We start from the raw sequence: 18,295 nt of genomic DNA on the forward strand, positions 1-18,295 counted from the left end.
ACATTTTTATTGCTGTTTTGTTTACAACTTTAAATTTCTATTAATTCATTTGAAAAAAAAATTAATTAAATGACTTAAAAGCTTGCATAAAATTCTTGGTACTCAATGAGAACAATAATTTCCATATCCTTACATCAAACACTTGTGTTTGTAAACATTGGCACGAGCTCTGTTATTGTTACCAGTGTGTTCGATTGGCTGACATTGCTCGCATCACTGACCTCAAACTGACAACACTGGTGTGTTAGTTTTGCTTTCTTACTTTTCCCCCCTTGGTTATAGTTTTAATATTGTTTATTAATACATCTCAGATTTCCAACTTTCAATGAATACTAATAAAAAAAATTATTTCATTAAAGTTTCAACGATGTATGACATTTCAACACGCCCGAAATTCGTAGTTTCGGTAATTTTTAGAAGTTTCTGAACAGGTCTTTATAATATATCGGTCTGAAACGCGCTCGCAGTATGTAAGTCATATCAGAAATTGTACCGAAATTAAACTTCAAATCTGTGTCCATGCTCCTTTAAACGAACAATAATGAAGTTTCATTCACCAGTCTATCGTATATTTATTTGCCAGTGAAAAGAGGTTTACTATAATCTATCATTAACTTGTTTTACCCACAGTAACTTTTCTCGATTCAGAAAGCTTTGGATTCTTAATACATTCTGATAAGCAGCTCTCGCCGTCAGAAGGAGAAAGGTTTGCATTCCTATTTATTGCAATTTACTGTCAATGCGATCATCATTTAACTCGTTTATCCCCCAAAACTAAAAGGCTCTATTCCACGTCATCAATTTTCTTTTCTTCCAATTAATGTAGCAACAGCTCATGATATCTGCCTCGTTCGACGGTCCATTTCCTGTTTCATATTGCACCCCCTGGCATGACAGAACTCTCCAGTTTCGGAGACAATTCAGAATCCACATTTCTGTGTTTAACTAATGCCGCTTCGATTGTAATGCAAATGTACACGATGTGTCGTAAAAACCTCCGCACTTTACGAGCATTGATCAGAAGCATTGTCAGTTTTGACCCAATCAATGCTGTACTACTGATAGTTATAATCACTTGTAATCGACGAAATGTAACATAAATTCGTGTATTTCAATTTTAGGAAGGTTAAAGTTTATAAACTATTTGGCACTCGAATCTGAAAACCTTGAAAATTTAGATTTATCCGAGGATTGTCCCAAACTTCCTCAGACGAGTGCCGTTTTGTGGGAATTCGGTTTCATAAATTCATGAAACTTTAAAAAAAATTATTAGATAGAAGCAACAATCATAAATTTATTGCAAATTTCAGCAATTGCACAGATGCACCCTATTAAAACTTGAGATTGCAATGCCCGATATAAAGAGAAGGCGCGTTAACTAGTAAATCTTTTGAAAAAGTTACGGGTATTTCTAAATCATAATTTCGGGGATAAAGATAAGTTTCTATTTTGAAGTAATTTACCATATTCCCTTCAATTTTATCATAAATTTATTATAATAGTTAATATTTTTCAATAAATTTACTAGTTGTATTCTTCTAAAGCTTCATTAATTTGTGACACCTTATTCCCATAAAACGACGCTTGTCTTGCAGGTTTGGGACAATCTTTGTAATCAATCATAATTATATCAATCCTACAAAAATATCAATCAATATCAATCATGTTCAGGAGTTTCTGAAACCTTTCTTTCCTCCTTAACATACAGGCTCTTGGAAGCATTGATATTTTTTGAATCTCTTACATACGACGGAATTATGTCTCATATACAGTGAATATAATCAATTTGACGTGTGCACCAAGTGATTGAATTGCACATTTATATATGTCTCAACCTCAGACTTCCAGTACTTCTATGACTTTGTTAGGTGCTATCAAATATACATGTGCAATGTCCTAGTTCAATGACACGTCTTTTTTGGTAGAGATGTGCACTCTTTGTGGTTTTCTAATCTACTGAACTGATAACAGTATAATATGAAGTCAATACCTGCACATTCTTGTCTTTACTGTAAAATCTGAACATTTGTATAACATCATTTGGATATAAATATCGCATTGGGGTATTTGCGGAAACAATTGTCTTTCAATGTATTGAGTGGAGCGGTAATGTGATGTCAATGATACATTTGTATCTTAGAATAAACAGTCTTCATGAGATCAATGATGTCATAAATAATTGCATAAAGCTCGACATGTTGAATGCTAGAAATAGATACATTCATCAAAAATAATTTCAAATAAACGTACTCAGATTACTCAATAATGTGATTCTTTCAAAGCATCTTTTTTTCTCATGTTACTTGATCTGGAAGTATTCGCGGACTTAGTCAAATATCAAATATATAATATTCAATTTAACAGGCACATCGAGCACAAACGTAAATACTGCTATCATGGTAGTATTCAACTACGCTATGGAATCCGGATAGGGCCAAGTAGTTCACTATCGCACCATCGAGCATCGACTAAAGGGCCGATGGCGCAATAGTGCGATGACGATGGTGCAATGACGATGATGGCATGGCGCGACAATGCGATGGCGATGGAGCGATACTGAACATCGCTTCATCGTCATTGTACTATCGCGCCATCGTCATCGCACCATCGTGTCATCACTATCGCTTCATCGTACCATTGCATCATCGTCATCGCATTGTCGCACCATCGCTTCATCATCGCACCATCGTTTCATCATCATCGCATTATCAACCTAAACCTCTATGGTACGATGATGCGATGGTGATCTACATGGCCCTATCCAATTCCATACTATCCGGATTCCATAGATATTTGTTTATTCAATTTTTAAAATTGATGAATCATTATTTGTCAGTAAAATAAAATTACAGAACAGAGGAAAGATTACTCTAAATGCTAACAAATTATCCAAAAAATAGCACATCGAGTTATCTTTCTTTCGTCGTCTGAACTCCGCCTGCATTAAGAAGAGTATTTGAATTAAAGGGTGATACGATGCCCATCGTATAATTTTGTCACGGCACGGTTATTTTCTATAGGATACATTTTGATAGAAAGAGACAAATTCAAAGTTGTTTTATGTTTGTTTCACTAAAATTAGTAACTGAATCTTTTAATTTTCACATGGAGGCCAATTCGGGTCAGAAAAACAAAACTGTCCACTTGATTGTTTGCTTTTTATTTATTTCTTATTTACTTATCCATTCATTCATTCATTCATTTATTTATCTTACAAAAACCATTTTCCAGAACTCCTCTTACATTTTACACAGTGGCCAAATCATCTTTTAGAATATGGCTGATTGTCCTGTGTGTGTGTAAAAGGTAACAGAATTGACATTATCATCCTCGGACCAAATTGAGGGCCGAAAATATCAATCCAAAAACACTAGCGTACTTGGTAGTAATGCCATATATGTACATGTAGATGAGGTACATGTAGGTATAATTTTAATGCTAGCATAGCTATGAAATATTGCTTGCTGCTAATACTGAATGCTTGCTAACAATTCTCTCTTCCTAATCGAGTTGGTCCTTGTTTTTTATCAAAGAATTGGAAGGCTTCTTGTCAGTACAATGCAAGATAAAGGAAACACATGAACTATATATATTCAATTATTTTCAATGTCTTCGGTTTTTATAATCCAGGTGCCTTCAATTGGTAAATAAATGCAGAGTTAATATACATGTATGTAGGAATACATCTTTATAATAACTGTCCCGCTGATGGCGTAATTCATTTTATTGATATCTTTCCCCAAAATACGAACTATCAACTTTTAATTCTTCACGGAAATGTGCTGTCAGTTTGTACAATATCATGAAATAATTATATCGAGTTCTTTTTTTTTTTTTTTTTTTTTTTTTTTTTTTTTACAATTTATCTTGACATCTTCTCCTCTAGTTTTGTCCTCCTCGGTTTGTTAATTTGCTTTGTCAGTGGAACCATTTGTGATGTGTCCAATTTTGCAGGATCCTGTATGATATTATAACATGATATTGTACGAACATCATCTCGTATGAAATTTAAGTCAACCACAACAACTCTAAAACAGATACATTAAGTGAAAAATAATTATAGTAATTTTTTATCAGTAGTTTTAATTGAAGCGGGTACAGTGGCAGTCTTGTTAGAGGAAATCCCTTGATTGCCCAGCAAGGTTTTAGGGCTTTTGATCAATGTGCTCTCATCAGGTTCGTTTTTTATCAAGACCTTAATTGTGGGGTCTAATATGCTGAAATAATTGATTTTGCCAGAGCGAGTTCGTCTCTAAATCGTCATCAATTTGCCAATTTGGTGAAGGGGAGAAGTAATTCTGTAAGCTTTTCATTATTTTACACTTTTCTAATGAAGAAATAGAAGAAAGTAGTCAAGGCTGAAATTAACGGGATTGTGGTAGAGAGACAGAGAGCGGGGTATAGAACAAATCTTAATGGACAAAAAGAAATTCTAGTGTGGAAAAAATAAATTACGAAATTAAATTGCATATATATATATATATATATATATATATATATATATATATATATATATATATATATATATATATATATATATATATATATATGATATCTCTCACTGTTCTTCCTAAAAATAAGCAGCTCACCGCAGCTTGGTTTTTGCTCTGAATTTAAAATACAACAGGACAGATCTATATGAAATTCCAGAAAATATGATTTACCTAAATGATCAATCGTTTAGGTAAACCACAATTCGCCACAGGAGACCAGACTGACCGGATCTGCCTCGCGGTGGTCTAGATTCATTTCAAATCAATTAGATATTAACATTAAAATTTAAATCTGTGATTAAATAGAGTTTAGTAGCTAGGTTGTAGTGCTAGATGTTTTTCATCTGTTTTTAATGACTTTTTAACCCCTTCTTTGTCCTGAGGAAGGGACAGGACAGAGTCCCGAAAATTTGACAATTATAATTGTTCGTGTCGTTGGTCACTTTTAGTGCTTTCTCTCTCTCTCTCTCTCTCTCTCTCTCTCTCTCTCTCTCTCTCTCTCTCTCTCTCTATGTACGTTTGATTCTTTGATGTTAACGTCCCGTCAACCCTTTGGAAAAGGGGCTCTCTTCAGGTATAAAATATTATACGCTGCATTGATTACATTTATAGGTTGTCATCGAAATAGATACGGTTATAAATAAGATCAAGGTTTTTATTCATTCTGAAGCAGGTCTTCCTCTCATTTATCACGCTTTAACAAGGAGTTTTTATTATGGCCATATTTCATATCAAATCGCTTCAACGAGGTTTATGAAGCTTCGACTACCCTCGTAAATATCCAGTCCGTGTATTAGATCCCGGCACGTGGAAGTCATCCCAACTTAATGGGCCCAGTTTTTTTATCATGAGCTGATTTGTGGCCTATGTCTTGTTATTCCATATCAATCCCTGGATTTCTCTATTGGCTGTTGGACATTTTTCCTAACGTCGTGGTCTATTATATTGGATTTTATATTAGCGGTAGTGGTAGTATTAAGGAAACGTCTAGATCAGGATTTTGACATCTCAACACGCTGTACTACCACATCAATCAGTGATTCAGGTTTTTACGGATTTTCTGCTTTAATTGTGACTTTGTATCGATGTATATGGTCGGTTGTTGATACATTGCATCAAGAGAAATTCAATCTAAATCACATAATGGCCCCTGGAATTTGAATACCGTTCAGAAAGTCTAGATCACACAACCGAGATAGAAATGAATTAGATGACAACATGTTCGTGGAAAATAACAGCAATATTTTGAGAGCTTTGCCATGTAACATTAATTCAGTTTTAAAGAGACGGAAAAAACACAGTATGCCAAGTTAACTTGATGTAAATTTGAAAAATACTGAACCAAACAGTAGTAGAATATCCAACCATTCCAATTTGAAAAGCCTAGAAGTTAAACACATAAAGTTAACGAGCAGGTTAATTTCCAAAAGAACTGGTTTCGTGAAAATGAATATCATCATTAATTTAAACACCTTTCATACATTTATCTTTTCTAAGTACTTAATTTTTCAATGAAGGTATTGGTCAGATATACCTGTTAATTAATTCATTAACTTAATATATTCAGCGTTTGTACCATTAACTCTTTAGAGTTTTGACAGTCTATAAGAATACCAACATTGTATATACAATTTTTATATTAAAATTCGTGTTACTTTCAGTTTACTTAAATTACAGCTTATGTAAGGAAGTGGTTAGTGAACTGACAAATTTAACGCAATTTAATATACGTGCATTTCTGTCCTTCATTGCTGTTAACATACAATAATGTTCACAATTTTATAAAAGTCGATATAGAACTTAATATTTTGTATCAATGAAGGGAGATAATGGAATACAATATTCTTGTTATTAATTAAGCCGACCTGAATACAATTAATGTATATTTAATGAACGTATGCGACACTAAGCATGTCGCCATATGTGACCCAGAGAAGTTTTGTCGTGCGTCAAACAACAAGCTATAGATGTTAGTAAACAAGAAGTACCTCATTAACCGGGACTTCTTATCAAACAAATGAACAAAGCAATAGATACGAGAATCTTTGTTGTGTAATCTTTCCTGGAAATGGGTGCTTGCTACACACGTTGGTTGTAATCTCTGTGATGCAGAGCTCCGTGGTGGTAATTATTGTCAATTAAACTCCATCGAAGCGCTTTCTTCTGTATTTTATTCCTGTATTTCCCTGTGGTTTACAGATTAAGAGGTGATAAAAACAAACAATCTGTCAATATTCAATTTAGTTAAAAACCAGTCACACGACAAGTGGTTTATTTAAGGAACAAGGTGTATTTAAATGGTTGGTCGTGTAATATCACAGTTCTGTGTTAAACCATTTAGGATGGAAGACGGACCTGTATTCTAAGTCTGGCAGCAATATGCAGCGGTCAGAATTCCTGGTGGACCAATCTGTTATTTACAACTATTGATTGATCACCTGCAAGTCAACGGGATAACACCACTTACTGTCCCCTCCAACCGTCAGAATACGGAATACACCGCAAATATTGGTTCTACGTGCATCACCATCTGATTCCTATTGATAAGGTATTATTTTCTTGGAGACTCCATATCAACTTAGGTTCTTAATTAACAGGATGACATTTACGTGCATAATCATATGCAATAATATCTTATTACCTGGTTCTATTAAGAAGATTTCCCTTACCTGTAAGCATAGATGATGTTAACCAGCTCAAACTGAGGTATGACTTGTAATTCTACAATGGACTCTGTACATGATTATCAGCTTCAACAAAACATACTGATCACAGTGTTGTTTCTGGCATTGTTCACGGGATGGAGGGCTTTCTATGAAAGGATCAAACGCACCCTATGTCAGGTGACGGTTGTCGTTATAGGTGGTGGCCCAGTGGGATTGTTATCTGCTTTTCTGGCATTAAAATCCAACCGTGCTTCAAAAATTGTCATCTTCGAAGAAAAAGACAGAAAAACATTATTGAATGGCCCATATCAATTGACATTTGATATCCAAAGTGTAGATTATCTGAAAAGGTGTGGAATTGATTTTGATAACATTGAAGGTTGTTGCCATGATAACTGTTTCACAACAAAAGTTGGTGTTTTTCTGGAGTACATACTTGACCACCTTTCATCTCCAAGGGTCAGTGTGCGCTTTTCTTGTAAGGTAACAACAATTTTCTTTTCTTTCGAACAGGTTCTTGTAAAGCTACACTCTACCTAATTTGGACAACTTTAAAAATAAGAAATATATTGTCTCTTTCTGTTTAGATTGAACTTTTTCTGGTCATGTTTATTAACCTGACTGTTTCCAAGAACTCTTGTCTTCTTGTACCTTGTCATGTACTTGTAATACGATAAACCTTAAATTATAAAGGTATATCTACTAGTACATCTGCATGTATATATTTAAATCTTTAACCTATTACCTTTTCTTAGTAACTTCATAAGACAGTAATTCGACACAAGAAGTTTTAAAGAAGATAGCTACGAAAGTCCTTACATCATTTATCATGAGATAATATTTAAATAAGATGTAATATCTCTTCGAGATTCCTTTGAAGAAACTCTAATCTCACATCTTCCTGAACTATACAGTCGATGAGGAGCGATATAATTGCAGTCAGACTGCTTATACGTGCTTTATGAAATATGCCTTGATGCAAAGTATCAGGTCGTACCAAAATTGAAATGCATTTCTTACTTGTTCTGTACCAGTCTTGTATTAGAAAATGTTCTACTTTCATAAGACTTTAAAATAACTGCTAGACAGAAATGTTACACTACCATTCACGTCTCTTTGGGGAGAAAATCGTACAGACATAACGTCTAAGTATGCATTGTACGACTAATTCTTTATTGTACAATAATGGCTGTTAACCTGACATGGAAAATTAAATACCGAGACTGACCTTCACAAACTTCCAATATCGTTACCGCTTTAATTAAAGGCTGAACTTTTTTGGAGGTGTATATAATCAGCTCATAACCTGATAAACTGTACCTCAGAGGTTATGATTTCATCGCTAACAATTTAATGATTTTATCAATTTACACCCTTGCCCCCGTACATGTATAGTTCACGAGTAAACATTTTCTCATTTGCTTTGAACATATTTTTGGTTTAGATTAAGGGAACAAGTGATCACCTTCTGTTATACTGAATTTCCTTCGAACAAAATGTTTTGGCGTCTTAAGAATTGACCAGAATAGGACTATTTTGTGTGTCTGTAGACAAATAGACATAAATTCAAAAGAAATGAGATGTAGAATTAAACTGTAGGACACATCAGAAAAAAACAACTGAACTACATCATGTACATTATATAAGAAACTTTTAAATAAATTCAAAATAGATATGAAGATACAATTCACTTCGAATTTTTGAGTGCATTAGTTGTTTACACAATGGTTGTTTGTGCACTATTATTTACGAAGTGTGAATTGGACAAGATCTAACATACGTAGGCTTGTATAAAACATGACATGGGATTTTATTTTTACTTATACCAGCCACCAGTTTACTAGTGATGAAATTTTATTTAAGTTAAAAGCCAGACATACCTACAATATTTCAGTGGCATCTCTCATTTTTGTTTAAATTGTGATTACGGCAGACATACGTCTTTAATTCAGTGTCCGATACACATAATTACAAGAAGATTAATTTTGATTTGTTCTAAGCAAAAAAAAAAATATCACTTAAAGAATTATGTAAATACATTAATGTGTTGGTAGATGTAAATGCAGGTACCACATTGTACTTGTTATCAGGATTCAGGGCGTTGTAAATTTTTGTATAGGGACTCTTACTATTTATGAACCAATTACACCCCGTGTTTCTGGTTCCAGATACTTGTAAGAGATTGGACTACAATTAGCCCACAGTCGATCTGAAAAGAATACAGTAAAATTATGTGTTGAAATATATTGCTGATGCCCGTCATATTCAGTGGGCACAAATAGGATCTTACAATGACTCTACACCTGAGACACATATATATGTTTCAGCTTTTAAATATATTATGACAGTTTTTATGTTTCAAACGACTTTTAAATTACCAGATAAAAAAAGGAACCTGACTAAATTGAGTTTGACTTTTACATTAATGGTTGAGTGCCCATAGCAAAATGTTTACGTAATTCGCGATTCCATCATCATTCATTTTTCACTTTTTAAACAAAAGCAAGTACGTATCAAAGCAATTGGGCTATGCATTTATTTTCTTTTTATAATATGTTTTTTTTTTTAAATATACTGTATATGATAAGTTAGTGTTTTAGACTTAAAAAAAAAAGTCTGCAGAGGTTTTATTGAATGAGGGGATCAATCCACGTCACACGATGTTTCTGACACCATGCAATGATTTATAAAATTCATTTTACTTCAGACATGTTCTTTTTTTTTTCAGGAATATTAACTTTCGAAGATTTATATATTTATGTGTATTCAATATAATAGTTCATATGCGTACTTGAAACACAGTGATAATCTTTCCTGTAGCTATAAGTGTCAAAAACATATATTTGATCATAAATCATATGCTGTAACCATTAAACATGCCGAGATTTTGGTGTCGAATCAATTTCATTAATCACCTAAAATATTCAATGTTACATAACCCACTTCAGAAAAACAGTTTTTATTGAATTTATTTTTTCTCGATGTGATCATGCATAACTAGAATTTCGAGACAAATGAAAGATAAAGTCTGCACTGAAAGAAGTTATTTACAAAACAACAACAAAAAGAGGAAAAACTGTGAAATCTGTTTATCATCATATGTGTTACATGTAGTGTCTGAAATGTTTTCATTGTCAAAACAAATGGGATTGAACACGTACATTTATTGTTTGTACATTAAAAAGGAATGGTTTGTTTTCGCTTAATTAAAGAAGATTAATATGTTACTTCGATTAATATTGGTGTTGTATTAGATTTAATTTTAAAGTAATACGGACTATCAATTTCATTCACAAGTATTCTAAGCACACGCAGAAATTTTAATCTTCTTAGCCCTAAACTTTGGGCACTCGATTAATGAAGGATTTTCAAATATATTCCATACTCGCTGCTCTCACAATGAAGCAGTAAGCTTGATAAAATGATTAACAAGGCATTGCTATGTTATTTTATTATATTTTTATTTGACAAAATCAAACCAGGTTTTATTTGAAACAGTGGTGCGTTCTCTTGCCGCTGTTAACAGCTTGCCTATTCCGTACTCCTTCCGGTTACTGAATTCTGACAAGCACAAATTAAACAAGAAGACGTCATATATAGGTTTTATGTCTGCTACATTTATCTCGAGTTCTTTAAGATTTTTCTAGTTGAGAGATTCTTATCTTCTTAGCATTTTAAAATGTGTATGCAATGAAAATACATTTTAATTTTATCGTGGAATGCTTGGATTTTGGTATTCATTTATATAATTGCTTCACAGTTCAGTTTTCCCGATTAAGTTGTAAAACGCATTTATAGTTAAAGTTTGAAATTGGCATTTTCACAAAACTATATTTTCTGAAGATTGAGTTGATTTCAACTTACAAAATTTTGACACATTTTAAAAGGTCAATTCATCGCTTTATTGTTAACGAAGACGGACCAATAATTCATTTCTGCAATAGATTTTTTATTCAAATTTTAATATGAGGTAATGTGGCTTTTGGTGAGTTAAAATCAATAAAAAAAAAACATATGGTCATCGATGTAGATTTTTAATGGGGAGCGGTTTCAAAAGTTGGCAATGAAAATCGATAATTACTATAGGAAGTAATGGGAAATTGGCAGTGTAGGGTATAAGAGTGATCATGAAAAAAATTCTGCAATAGAATTTTTATTCATATTAAAAGACAATATTAACAAGACAATTTACCAGCAAATTATGCCAAAAAATAAATGGATCATCGGCTTAGATTTTTCAGGGGGGGGGGGGGCATGTCAAACTCAGGTGTAGGGCACATTTTGGGGGAAATTTTCAATGAAAATACCTTGGCCAAATAAATCATTTATTTATGAATATAAATCGAAATATTTACAACATTTTTGAATTGAGAGGAAACGTTTGAATCTTTAAAAGAATTTAAAATGTATATTTTTTTTATCTTTTGCAATACATAATAAAGTCAATTTGATTCAAGGCATATGCGCGGTTTTCTGCGCAGTGGCGTGAAATTTAGAATTAGGTCCGTCGTCCTTAAGGAAAATATGTTTCATGTTTAAGATTCTTCTTTTAATAAGATATTATTACAAATTTTTGGAAATACTTGAAGCCAAAAAGCACATTATTAAAGCAAAAGTTAGATTAACTAGGGCACCGCAAAGCAGAGCAGCAATTCGCAAAAGAGGACTTCGATCCCGATATGAATTTTTACTTGCCTCACTTCCGTTATGCACTCGCTCACTCACCCACCCACACACAAGCACATTACCATATCTTCTCCAACTTCGTTGCGACGGGATAATTAAGTGACAAGATTAAGGATCGAGAAGGTTGATGGTTTTGTGGTGGTTTGAAATATCGGGAATAATTACGATTAATGTGGTTATACTCTGACCGCATGGAGGAAAAAACCTCTTTATTATAGATGGTCAATTTTATTGTTACATGTTGGTAATTAAATGAATGCTAAATAATTCATCACAATATATGGTTTTGATGGAGGGTAAATAAACAATTGTCAAGAGATTGTGTTCTGCCTAGAGGGTGGTCCGAAGTATCTGACGTTTCAAAGGCTTTTTTCACGATTTTGATATTTTACGTGCCAGGAAAACATGGCACGTAAAATATCAAAATCGTAAAAAAAAAAAAAAAAAACCCTGGAAAACGTCAGATACTTTGGACTACCTAGAGGGGAACTGTATCTTATTAGAATGTAATCAAGAAGTTGGATTTTAAAAAAAATTGCAATTTATTACACGCACAAATCTATTTATTTTACCATGTACATGTACAAAATTTATATAACTTTTTCATAAAACACGGATAAAGGAATTCATAAAGGTATACTGACTTTCATTTACTTTTATTTTGTAGTTTGACAAAGAAACGTGTAAGGAGTTGGATGAAATACAAGGACGACTACTTGTGATAGCATGTGATGGCAGAAACGGTCAAGCATCCAGACTGCTTGGACTGGATGAATTTTCAGAACAACATTCCTGTAACGCCTACGGTGCAATCGCAGCCATAGAACGCACAGAGGCGAGGGATGTTCCCACTCCAGAAAAAAGAGTTCATAATTTAACATTTGATTTATCAGCTTATGGCGCATATCATTCCGAAAATGATAATTCCCCCGGATTTAGTCTCAAAGTGTTCGGCAACAGCAAACATCGATATATATCACTAGCCATCTCCAAATGTGAATCACCAGTAGTTAAAGCCCTCAGAACGATTCTCGATAGATCGGTAAGTATCGATCTATTTTGATTCTAAGGCTCACTTGATAGAGCCTATAACTGATGAGTATATTCCGATTCTCAAACATAGGTAAGGACAAGTATTTGCCTGAGGAAGTGTTGAGCAGGAGAAAAAATATAGCTCAGCAGGTATACTATAGATAGCATCGATCCATCAGTATACTTATGACCATTAGCGATAATGCTACACGTACGCCCTATAAAATAAAACTGGCAAGCAGTCGGCTTTTAATTTTGAAATATTATTTCCTATAAAGCAAGTGATTTTTTTTTTTTTTTTTTTTTTTTTTTTTTTTTTTTTTAAATCGCCACACTGGTGGTGTACTAATTTGATAGAAGTATCGATGTAACTTCTAGTATATTGAATGATTGAAAGAAGTATGTCTTTTTTTATCTGTCTTCTTATAACATTATGATGAAGAATATCACTTACCCAATAGTATACCAGGCACGTAGCATCGTTTTTGAAAAGGGGGGATAATTTCCAACTTACACAAATATGACTAGCAAAAAAGAAAGAAATTGTCCAAATTTAAAATTATGGGGGGATTAAGGGTTTGATGGGTTCCAACTTTTCACATATTTTTTTTAAAAAATATTTTTTGAATACATTTATGCATGGGGGATTTGACTTTACTACAAAAAAGGGGGCAACCGGCCTTTCAATGAAAATTTGATACATTAACAGTAATTAAAACATGTTTTGAAAAAAAAGTGCCAGACCCCCTGATACTCTACGTGTCTGTATACCAGAGAATAAAAAAATGCCATCTCTCAAAAATGGTAATTTGATAAGTAACCTAATTATAATAAATAGGAAATATTATGAATAGCTCATACATGTAGTTAATGACAAAGTTATTACCTGTGCAAAATATATTACTGTAGGACAGTGGAGGTGTAGATGTACTGAGAGTGAAGGACATACACTGTATATCATATACTGTAAAGAGTGAAATTTTTGTCCCTGTTTATTTTCGGCCCTTTCGCCCTACTCTTCGTTGGGTGAATTTAAAACAGAACCAATTCAAAGAACACGGTATAATTTCTTTAACAGAATTGTGACTGGGCGAATTTAAAAGGGGCCAAAATTGTTTGCAAGTGTAAAATCTCGAAAATAACACGGGGCGAAAATAACCCTGTATACAGTATTACATATCATTAAGTGGTCTTTCCATTAACGTCATCAGTTCAACTTTCAACATTAGGGAGTCCTACTCCCAAGTAAAAACATTTACCATGAAAATGGTCTAACTGTCGACTTAATTCTCAGATATGAAAATTAGTACATAACATTTGCTATTTATTTTCAAAATGAAAAAAAAAAAAAAACAGAACAGAACAAAACAGAGAAGTCCCCGAGCATAGTCAGTTGTAATTTGGGTCTAATGTACCTACACCAAACTAATACTGATATATTAACAGGACTGCTAACTCTTGCGGGGAACATTCAGAACATTGCAATTTTGAAAAAAAAATCCTAAAGAACTCAAACTTTATATTTTAAAAAATGCAGATAATCTGTGACCATCATATAATCTTGACTTACATGTAGGTTCCCGATACATCCTCCCGAATTAATCAGTCTTTATTTGAAAAATGATCCTTTATCTGCAAAATATATTTGCAAAATTAAAGACCAAACATAAATATTACACATTCCATTGATCTTGTCTAATGTTTTTGGGTGTTAAATTGCACTTTATCACATGATCTTAAGCAGTTCTTATGTCAAATGTAAGCTTCGATTCAAGAGAAAGACCAGTTTTACACATTCAATTCCTGGTGTGCGACATTGTTTAAATGACCTTGGCTTCGAGTAATCATATACCCTTAAAAACTATACTTTTATGCAAAGTACTAAAATATTATGAGCTATTATTTCTCCATTATAACACAATAAAGCAGTCATAAATCCTATGCTTCCAAATACCGTGGTATTTAAAGTCATTACACACCCCATGATCATTAGCTTACTTTGTGATATAGACCTGAAGCTTCATATCCATATGAACTTGATTTGCGGTTTCAGGACAAAGCATTGGCTATTCTGGTGCCAAGAACGAGCTTATTATGCTTCTCTGTCACAAAGACATAGATTACGACACGAATTTAACACTTCCAGTTCCTGTGACATTGATCTGTGTACAAGACAACTTAAAGGGATTTCTGGGACTCTTGTCATAAGCTGCCATCTGACAAAGTAAAAAGTTTCTTAAGTCTTAAATTATCAGCAGGGATCTATGTTGCAGATATAGCATGACAGAGACAGATCATGACACCCACCTCATCCATCCAAAAACCACCAACCCCGATCTTCTATCTCGGAGGTATGATAAACTGTTTCCATGTACATTTCAAAAAAGCTGACTGAAAAGTGAAAAACATGAGTCGAACTTGAACCAAGAATTCTTTTTGAAACTGAGGCGAGAGAACTTGTATGTTTATACATACGAGTACGGTAACAAAGAATGGAGTGCACTGTTCTTTGGTCGGTCTCGTCGTCTACTTATAGTACATGTGTATATGCCTTGCTTTAGGCTTTTGAAATACATTTATGTACATATGTAGTTATTTTCCTAATTTCAAAGTTTCATAATTGTTTATCAAGACTGAACAAGTGGTGAATGGTGTTTTCTGGATCCTCGATCTTTTTAATTGATATCATTCTGTTGTCTTTTTATATATCATATACATGTAAATCGTAATTCATGGTGGTCAGGCCCGTAGAACGCGGGGGGGGGGGGGGGGCACATTTCTCTGAGTGTAGTATTTTGCTATAGTAAATTTTCCTTTAGTTGCTGGTTGCCCCTCCCCCTCCACTTTTTGATGTTGTAAGATGGCAAATTGGCAAATTCAAGGATTCGGACATTAAATTAGCTTTTTTAAAAATTTATTTTGTGGATTCGGACATTACCAAAAGGGTGATGAAATGATGAATTTCTGGCCGATTTTTGTTATATGCAAATAGTTTTTTTTTTCCTTTGATCTTACAACGACATGTCTCCTGTTTAGGTGGCATATTTCGGTGGCTCCGAGATCTTGTTAAGACCCTTCTGACGCGTGTATCGACGTGTTTCTCGCTGTTTGCGTCAGATGAATCGCAGTATCCCCTATCAACAGATGGTAAGGCATTGGTATCAAGTATCTCATGTCGCCATTGCCAATGCAAGTGAACCCTTCTTCGGTATCACGGAGTGGATTTTTATCTTAAAATTGTGTTGGCGGAAAATGGTGATTTTTGATAATGCTTTGATCGGGATTCACGATATGTCTGTAAAGTAAAACAGCAACTTGTGAAATACGTGTACACGCATCATCTTTGTCTTGTAGTCTGAACGGGTAAAGAACCCTACATGTATTAACACAACAGAAAAATGTTTTGGGATATAGAGATAATAATAATAATATTACTTGAAGGTGAAAATATTGCGTTGATCTATTTAATTTTCAACACAGGGTACTTGCCATTCTCCCCAGAAAAAAAAAATTTCAAAGACAAAGTATTGATGAACGGGTTATCACTGTCGCTTTCTTGTATGTGAAAACACATGTTAAAATAGTATGCACTTTATCTTGGCTTCATTTAATGTTAAGAATATTTTAATTAATTGTAATTAACTGTGTATTGCGCCGTAGATTTCAGTTCATTCAATTTTAAATCAATGGGTAACTTACTCTAATTTCGGGTAAATTACTCATTAACTTCATATATGTGTTATGAAATTAGAACTCTTCAGTGTGCAGCTACAGATATTCCTTAAATCTAGCTCTGATTTTGTATTAATGTTATAAATCATGTTCGCCCAATGGCAACAAATTTCAATAATGATGAATAAATGATATAATCATAAGTTTTTTTTGTATAATACAGATAAAGCTTTATATTTTTATTACAGATGATGCGTAACATTTTCCTGAAATGCTTCAACCTGTATAAGATGGGATACGAGCAGTCACTAAGTGAATCCTACGCCCTGAACCATATGAAGTTTAGCCCCCGCCTTTTTGAGATAAAACTTTCCCAGAGATGCGAAACAGTGGCCTACTTCCACGACTGTGATACATTTGTACTAGCGGAGGGAGAGGCGGCCTTATCATTTAATTTTCATACAGGTAAGTATTTATTACAGGTTTTGAAAGAATTAAAACTTTTTATCAAGACAGATGCAAAAATGTTGCAGCAAACATTTATTTGTTTTCATGAGTGACTTTTACTAGATGTTTGAACGATCAGTCCATTATAAGTTTATCTTATTTCAGGACTTGACATAAACCCAGCTATACGAGGTTTGATGTCCCTCTCGAAGTTCATAGAAATGATCTCATTGGCCGAAACAGAACATTCCATATCGAACGCTCTCCTTTTCAAAATGAGGCATAATGAATTTGTCAGCAAGGATCTTATACGCAACGGATTGCGAGAATACATGTTCTCCTGATTGATTTTTAGCCTCAACGTACTCAACAATTTTCCCAAATATATTTTCGAAACTGCCAATTGACAGAGTTAGTGCCTGCTAATGACATAAAAGTTCGGAGCAGAAAATGGCTCTTGGCGCGGAGGAACCCAGAAAATCACACATTCCTGAAAGTTGTGTCAGATTACATGTATATGTATTAAAAATGTTTAATTAATTGTCAGTGTGCATGTATCTATTTTTGTTATTTATTGGTGATTTTAAATAAAATTTTAAGTTGATTTTCTATAAATGATTTACATATCATAATAAATTTTGATAAAAATAAACTAGTACATGCTAAAGTGTTGTGTATCAAAAAGATGAAGAAAATAAAGATTTACAAATGGTGGCAGAAACTAATGGATAATCTTTTTTTTTTTTTCGTGATATTCATTTTTTTCGTCAAGATATAAATCGGAACTTTAAAAATTGCTTGGGTTTTATCCTAACTCAAAAACCTAATGGATTTTTTTTCTTATAAGGTACTTATATTTTGCACAGAATACTGAGTAATATTGGCAATACATGTATTAAATTGTTCTGAGGAAAATGTAAATAAGAAAAATAATCCATTGTATAGGTTTCTGATCGGGGAATAAACCAAAGCATCATAATTGAAAGGAATGTTTTCAGTAAAAACTTTGAGTGGTGTAATGTTATGTCAAACTAATGAAATTAATATTGCTTTAAAACTACTTTAAACTGAATTAGAATATTTTGAACAATCGAAGTGCAGTCTTTTTTAAAGTGTTTCTGATATTATTATTTATAATCTGCCATTGGTGTGATTTATTACAAAGTAAATAAGTGTATAAAAACAACAAATAGTTTAAACCATAGACCTTTTGGTCTTTGTTTGAACCATTCCAATCCGTGGTTCGAGAGTATATGCATGGCAGAAACATTTTATTGGCAAATGACCTTGAATTTTGAG

General features: G+C 33.3%; 1 protein-coding gene across 2 annotated transcripts in view; it reads left to right on the forward strand.

The window, feature by feature from the left end:
• Positions 1 to 17,600, forward strand: part of LOC133171977 (uncharacterized) — a 37,312-nt gene extending 19,712 nt beyond the window's left edge. Inside the window, exons 1-4 of one of the 2 annotated variants that reach the window (XM_061306769.1) lie at positions 6,555 to 7,642; positions 12,513 to 12,887; positions 16,798 to 17,014; positions 17,162 to 17,600. In XM_061306769.1, coding sequence (XP_061162753.1) covers positions 7,202 to 7,642; positions 12,513 to 12,887; positions 16,798 to 17,014; positions 17,162 to 17,340 — 1,212 coding nt within the window. In that variant the 5' untranslated portion in view covers positions 6,555 to 7,201 and the 3' untranslated portion in view covers positions 17,341 to 17,600. Of the gene's footprint in view, positions 1 to 6,554; positions 7,643 to 12,512; positions 12,888 to 16,797; positions 17,015 to 17,161 lie in introns of those variants that run through there. The other variant, XM_061306768.1, reaches the window with a different exon arrangement.
• Positions 17,601 to 18,295: the final 695 nt, after the last annotated feature.

The sequence above is a fragment of the Saccostrea echinata genome, unplaced genomic scaffold (assembly GCF_033153115.1).
Source record: "Saccostrea echinata isolate AGI-Se365-2 ecotype Australia unplaced genomic scaffold, CSIRO_AGI_Sech_v1 ptg000054l, whole genome shotgun sequence".
Lineage (NCBI taxonomy): Eukaryota > Metazoa > Mollusca > Bivalvia > Ostreida > Ostreidae > Saccostrea > Saccostrea echinata.